At 38.6% G+C, this 7474-nt stretch overlaps 1 protein-coding gene across 1 annotated transcript in view; it reads right to left on the bottom strand.

The window, feature by feature from the left end:
• Window positions 1-198: 198 nt before the first annotated feature.
• The window catches only part of vapal (VAMP (vesicle-associated membrane protein)-associated protein A, like), a 28967-nt gene continuing 21691 nt past the window's right edge, over window positions 199-7474 (bottom strand). Inside the window, exons 3-6 of the mRNA XM_017697190.2 lie at window positions 7272-7375; window positions 5217-5297; window positions 2614-2796; window positions 199-1343 (exon numbers count right to left, since the gene is read on the bottom strand). Coding sequence (XP_017552679.1) covers window positions 1182-1343; window positions 2614-2796; window positions 5217-5297; window positions 7272-7375 — 530 coding nt within the window. The 3' untranslated portion in view covers window positions 199-1181. The remainder of the gene's footprint in view (window positions 1344-2613; window positions 2797-5216; window positions 5298-7271; window positions 7376-7474) is intronic.

The following is a 7474-nucleotide window of genomic DNA, read 5'->3' as shown; positions in this document are numbered from 1 at the left end:
AGGCTACATGACAACATGCAGCCTACATAAAAAAAGGCTTTAAGAAAATCTTACTAAAACAACCAAGACTTCAAGAGAATAACTGAAAACAAACTTCTTAGTTTTAACTTAAGGAACTTAAAGTACTTCTTAGAAAAAGAAAACACAATTTTGATGCTTATAGTAGGAAAGGGAGATTCAAAAAACACAAGACAGCTGTACAAATTGACTTTTTTCCACTTTTATTTATTTCTACAATGTCGAATAGCATGGGACAGGACAGGAGAAGTGTAGACTCTCGAACTTCAGTCAACATTTGCCTCAAGTAGGGATAAATGCTTTGTATTGAGGAAAAAAAGAACAATAATATTAATAATAATAATAATAATAATAATAATAATAGATAACAGTAATAAAAGTCTCCATTGGTATCGTTAGGGACAGGAAAAAAAAAAAAAGATAAAATGTACAAAAGGAGGCATCTTTGTTCCCAGCCCAACTGGTGACATGGAGAGGCAGCAAGGGGTAGAAATATCTGCTGTTTTTTTTTTCTTCCTCCGAGGCCACCCAACAAAAAGGGTCACAAGGTTTATATTTTTCTGTTTGTTTTGATGGAAGTTTCATTTTCCTTTTCTTAAAAAGGATTAAAATTACATTTACAAGACACCTAACATTCCACTGAACTCTTAATAAAACGAGAAAGAGAGAGTGAGTGGGGGGGAGGGGCGATCAAATATGTTTACAATACACATTTATAGTCAAATGTCTCAGATGTGCCTTCTCTCGTGTGATGGTGAATCACTCTCTCACGGTTTAACTACTCTTGCGATCTTAAGCCACTGCTGTGTAATAAATCTGTCCTTCTGTCCATCGCACAAAGAAAAGGTACAAAAAAAAAGAGAGAGAGAGAAGAGAACCTGTCCTATGCTCCCCAAAGTTTCTTCTCTCCCCCTCTGTCTCTCTGTCTCTCTCTCTCTCGTGTTGGACTAACCGTGTGTGTGGCTGAAGAAGGTGAGGCCCACGCTATGATGCCACGAAGATGTGCGTGCTGCCGCTGGCCCAACTACCAATGATATGGCAAAGTCAACAGAAAGACATCCTCCTTTCATTCAGGTCGTGTGATCTCTCTCTCTTTCTTTTTCTCTCTGGAACCGGTTGACAGGCAGGCAGACATGTTAAGACATCCCCCCACCCCGGTCCATTTACAGGATGAACTTGCCGAGGAAGAATCCGATGAAGATGGCTGCTATGACGACCAGGAGGGAGGGCAAGGAGCTGGTGGTCACCTCTCGGCCAATCAGAGAGCTGGAGTTGGAGGCTATGTGCTCGGGCTGCTGAGCCTTCCTCAATCTCAAGCCATCGTCCTGACAAGAAAAGGGAAATATGGTTATCACAATTACTTGATAAAGAAAATCACTGTTTCTGATTTACCTTCTCTATAAAATCAGCAGATATTTGTTGGCAGTGGTTACATTTAATAACTCCTTTGCATGTTCCTTTGGGTTCTGTTTTGCCTTAGAACAATATGCATGTGCATCTCCACCATGAATTGCATATGAGAATGTTTTAGTATGAAAATACTGAAGGATTTCCCTCCTGTATTTTGGATTTTTGTCCAAAATACCAGAGTTTTGTCCAGTTAAGAACATTTAGGTTTTCCTTTCCTTTAAAACTTTAGTCAAAATAATCAGTAATTACTTGATTAAAATAAAGACTAAAAGGCAAGACTTACACCATCAAAAAAATAAGCAGAAATCTGAAAACCTCCTTTGAAAGTGCACAGACAAAAATGTCTTCGTGTCAACCAAACCCATCAAATGCTATCGTGTGAAGGCCAATTTCATAAACCACCTTCAAATGTGAATTTCACAGTCCACTTAGTGTGTCAAACACGGTTCTTTGTCAGGAGAAACATTGTTCAGTATCATAAACAGAATCAGAGATAAACAGCTTTGCATACCCGCTGCACGGAGAGCTACTCACATATTCCACTCAAACATTTCTTACACCAACCCAACTGGCATTTCAATATCTACTTTTTAAACAAATGTTATTCAATCTTTAAACAAATATTATTCAAGTATGCCAATTACAAATGCATACAAATTCAAAAAACAAAAAAAAAAAAAAAAAAAAAAAAAAAAAATGACAATGAATAAGTTTTATATAAAATACATATCCTGCAAGAACTACAGCATAAAGGCTACAGAATGCACTGATGAATCCAATGCCCTTGACAGAAAACAGCTGGTTAAGGCAACGCATTCCATTATTTTTTAGTTATACTTTGGACTTTGACAGTCGTTAGTGGATTTTTTTTTTTTTTTTTCCAACAAACCTGCGACTACAGATGATACTTTTGTGCTCACGAGACTCATTTTATTTCTGTTTTGCTGTATTCTGGCATATTGAGCAGGACTTTAAGCTTTTTTTTTTTTTTTTTTTTTTTTTTTTTTAAATGGGGGAGAAATCAAATGAATCAAAAGAACTTGTACCCCCAGTTCACACTCACACACGCCTAACGTCTCTGGGCTAACATATTTTAAAACAGCAAGATCACACACAAATTATTCTCGTAACCCAATTAAACAAGCACACTCCTCCCTAGTGTTGATCATTTACAGACCAAGTTACCTTCAGCTGCCTGTTCTCCTCCTGCAGCTTGCCCACTTCTGTCTGCAGCCTCTTGCACTCTTCCAGAACCTTCTTCATCTCTGTGTCGTCCAGGGCAGTACTGGTTGGCTTTGCTGCTACTGGCCCATCCACCTTGGAGGAGTTGAGCACAGGCACAGCCTTGCTGACTGTGTCCACGTCATTCTACGATTACATCAAAACCACAGCATTACGCACAAGATCCAATACCGCAAAAGAATATGAAGAGACATCGTTTAGGACTCGGTTCACTGTTGTGTTCTTAACAGCTTAAAACACTTGGGAGTGGAGAAACGCCTGCTTAAACAATATTTAGGGTGTTATTGGGCCAAAGTGAAACACATATGGGAAGGCAGACGACCACTACTGTCATCAGAGATGCAACTTCATAAAATAGAGCCCCAAATCCACCACATTATAGAGACAGTAATAGAAATCTGTCATTAACTCTCACAGAGCCGCATTAGCCACGGTTGCAGTTTGACCAGACTCACTGCCAGGGGTGACGTCTAGTATGACATCTCACAGATGAAAAGGTGTGAAAAGTGGGAAAAAAAAAAAAACTGGTAATGTTTTGGGAGAAACTGTCCATGTTTTATAATATCCATACTGTGTAAAGTGCATGACATAACACGGAAATATAAAAGACATCTTTTTTTTGGCTTGATTTACAAGAAACAGTTTATTATATACACCTAGCTCATATCTACACTCACTGGCCACTTTATCAGAAACACTTACGATATTAATGTGCTTTGTTTACAATTATTGACTGAAGCACAACTACTACAGCAACTAATGTCATGCCACTAGCATGTGGGTGCTGGGAATGGATCAGTATGCAAATAATTTCTGGTAAGCGGTGGTGTTGGTCCTTTTCCAGTGAAAATTTATATGGTAGGTGTTTCTGATAAAGTGGCCAATAGGTGCACCTTATAAACAGACAACTCAATCTAGAAGGTATAAGGTGCATCACAAACACAAAGGCCTTAATGATGTACTTGTATTTAGATCAATTTAGCCAAACCTTTTCTCTTCTCACTTGCCTACCTGAAATAAGACTCTGAGTTACCTCTGACCAACCTTGAAGTTGGGTCCCTGCTCTGGTCCTGCTTGCTGCCTGCCTGACTGACCCTGACACATCTGTGGTCTCCTGACCTTGACGTCTGAACTGGGTGCAGTCCTGAAGCCCTGTAGGTCACTGCTGTTGCTAAGGCTGCTGGGAGTAGGGGGAAATGGGGGGCGAGATCGCAGAGGTGTGCAAAACCCAGTCCTGCTCAGGTTGGGGGTGGCTGAGAGGCAGGGCTGCAGGTAAGGCGCCCTATATGCTCGCATCACCCGCAAAGAGCACAGGCTGGCCAAAATGCAGGGGATGGGATTGAGGTGAAAGAGCTCAGAGGAGACAAGAAAAAAAAAAAAAAAAAAAAAAAAAAGGTCCAGCAAGTGCATGTGTACAGCTAGTGGTGTAACTACCAGTAGAGCAGATGGGACAATCACAGCAGAGCCTGCAGTGACCAGCCCCCTAACATCTGCATTGGCCTCCTTATATTACTGCTCACACAGCATTATACCCACAACTTCTGGGAGGCTACAGTAATTTGAGAATATACAATACTGTACCAAATTACCACTTGATTTATTTAATTTCTACTAATTGGCTATTAAGTACTTGCATTAGGAAGGAAAGTCAAAGGAAAAAAATAGAAAAGATGAAATAGGACACCAAACAACTGTGCAAGGCAACCAAAACTGTCACATAAACAGTACTTTCACCTTTAGGGAAAAAAAACAAAACAAAAAAAAAAAAACAAAACAGGTGTTTCTGTCCATCCTTCCACTGTGAGATGCCAACTCATCGCTATGAGTCTAAAAGGATATACATCTGTCAAGGAGTCGTTACTGAAAAAAGAATCAGACAAAAAGGAAGACAATTTGCAAAGAAGCTGCTGGTGTTCTCAGAACAATGGACCGACCAACCCAAACCCCTGAGACCAGACCTCAACATCCCTGTATATGTTTGAAATGTCGAATGTAAGCATCCCAAAACAAAAAGAAGCTGTAATAAAGACAAAGATTGGATTCACGAAATACTGAAAAAAAGTGTGTGATATCTAAGATATTACTATACAACTGATATTTTAACACATTCTTTTAACACATTCATTCACCCTCCTGATGGTGAAAAATGAATAACTTGGACATAATGGCTAATTTGGAAAGAAAATAAATGAAAAATGGTCTGATTTTTTATATACAGTTTTTATGCACTGGAACCTAGTTAGTCAGGCCACTCTGCATAGCGTGTATTTACAGCATATTTATCTACACTGAGCTTAAGAATCACAAAAATACCAAACTTAGTGCCTACCCATTACATTTTTGGCTGCAAGTTTGCAATTAGTAAAAATCCACCACCTGCTCAATAAAACTGAGCTCAGTGTAAAGACTTGTTACAATAAAAGTATGACTGGTCTGTCTACATTGTTAACATGGAGAAATTAACAATATTCAAGACTCAATTCACCTATCCATCTCTTCCCTTTCTTCCACCCATCCTTTGCATCCATTTCTTCCTCAGTACTCACCATTTTATCGTTTTCAGAAGGCAGCTCAAACACGCATCTGAGTTTGGAATCCATGAGCTCATCGGGTTTCGCATCTTTCCACTGCGGGAATGAAAAATAGGCATGCGATTCATCAGCCTAAGCGACTACAGCTGGAGCCTCATCCTACACACGCACGCACACTACAGACGCTCCAGCAGTAAAACAGTAATCCGTATTTACAACTTTTGTTATTTTTTTAGATTTTAGTTTTACACTGAATACAATGGGTGTACAAAAAACTATCCAACTGTCTAGTTCAGTGCAGGTGCAGGACCTGGATGGGAATGACAAATTCTCACAAAAACACTACTGATTTTAAAGCTTTAGAACTTTAGAACCTTATGCACAAGCAAAATGTAAGCAGGACAATGGTACAAAATGTCAAGATAACTTTTTACTAGTCTCATGGGACATGATCTCATAACAAGACTCGTGTCTTGGGACAACTTGTTAAACTTTTGCGCCAGATTTTAGCGAAGTCTGCTCTTGACATGGGTACAAAACCCACCTCCCAATCCATCTAGCTTGTGCTCTTTTAACATTCAGAACACAAATCAATATCAAATTAAAACTGCAGCGAAACGCTAAGCATTAGCTAACGCTCATTCTTCAGAATGACTGTTTCAGGAATAGTATTCAATTAAGTTTTCATAAGAGTTTTGATTAAAGCACAAAACAGATGACATAAAACCACTTCAAACTTTGCTTGAAGACAGTAACTCAGGTTTGTTTGCCAACAGGAAAGAGTAAATGTTTAGCTTACCAAGCCTGGTCAGCTGTTTGCCAATAACTTGATGTTTAAAACAAAAATTGATGGAACGACAAAGTAGAGTTGAACAACTGGCATGGTTACATGGTATGATCTGGCCTGGTTTGGTGATGTTAAATTTTACACCCAAAAGACAATTGTACTGGTGAAAGCTGAAAGCGAACACGTTCTTTGGTGTGTGTAGCTCTTGGACATCAATGAGCTACTATCATGCTTAGTTTTTATTTATTAATTTATTTTAAAACCTTTTTTGATCCCTTCTGGTGGAAAGTGTTTATTTGCCCACTGAAATATAAAAACTGGCATCAAATTTGCATTAAACCATTTAAAAATACTAATAAGGCAAAACCTTTTTTACTGTTATATCACCCATGCCAATGTATTTTACCTCTACATATATAGCAAGCTTCTTCTCCATCACACAATGTCAATGAGAGCACCATCGCCCCCTACTGTGAGCTCCATTTTCATGAAGCACTGGATCCATTTATGAACTTTACATTTCACTTTGTTCTTGTTATGAGATCACTTTCAGAGATTGGTAGCTTTATTTGAGTAGTATTACATTTTTTAAAAATGCCAGTCAGTCAACCTGGCAGCAAAAAAATCTAATTTGTCCATTTAAAAAAATAAACACAAATCAGGGTTGGGGCAGCAAATACTAATACAAATACTTCTTCTATACTACTTTTTTCTATACTCTATTTTATACTTGTAAAGGTTTAAGGGTGGCTTTCTGTATACATTTAAAGGCTTTTACAGAATAAACTCTACAAAATGTAATTTAATATTTGGTTTCTCATTCACAAGAAAAAGAACTTCCTGATACCAAAACCCACAAGCCAGTCACAACACTAATTGACTACGGCAGTGTTTTTTAACTGTGGTCCTGGAAGACCCTGCTTTAACCCATTTCAATTCAGTTATGGGTTGCTTACACACTGATTTGTTGGATCGGGTGAGTTGGAACTGGGAATCACTATAATATGCAGAGCGGGGGCATCCATAAGCGGGGCTGCAAATTGCTGCCCTACAGTACCAATAACAGTGTCTTTGCTGCCCTCTGCTGACTCAAAAAGAGGAATGCAGTCCATAGCCACAGTTCAACCATAGTTCATGTCAAAGTGGCTAACAATGAATAAAACAAAAGCTATTCTTACAGTTATCAGAGTCAGCGTTTGCAAAATTAACAAATATGGTTCTAACTGTTACTGTAACCTGAAAATAAGATAGAGGAATTTAAAATGTACCAACAATGGCCTTACCATGGTCTCTGTGTCTGTGATGGTGGCTGGTGCAAAGATGGTCTGCACCATGAATTTGTGTTTACTTTTCTCATTGGGGTCATAGTCAAACGGCTGTAGCATAACTGCAAAACACACATAAGGAAATTCATTTACAATTAGACAAAATCATACCACCCCACAAACTCAAAAGTGGCTTTTTGTGCACATTATATAACTTCATC

Source organism: Pygocentrus nattereri, chromosome 19 (assembly GCF_015220715.1).
Source record: "Pygocentrus nattereri isolate fPygNat1 chromosome 19, fPygNat1.pri, whole genome shotgun sequence".
Taxonomy (NCBI): domain Eukaryota; kingdom Metazoa; phylum Chordata; class Actinopteri; order Characiformes; family Serrasalmidae; genus Pygocentrus; species Pygocentrus nattereri.
Note: the sequence above shows the minus strand (reverse complement) of the source record. Positions and strands in the feature narration are given on the sequence as shown.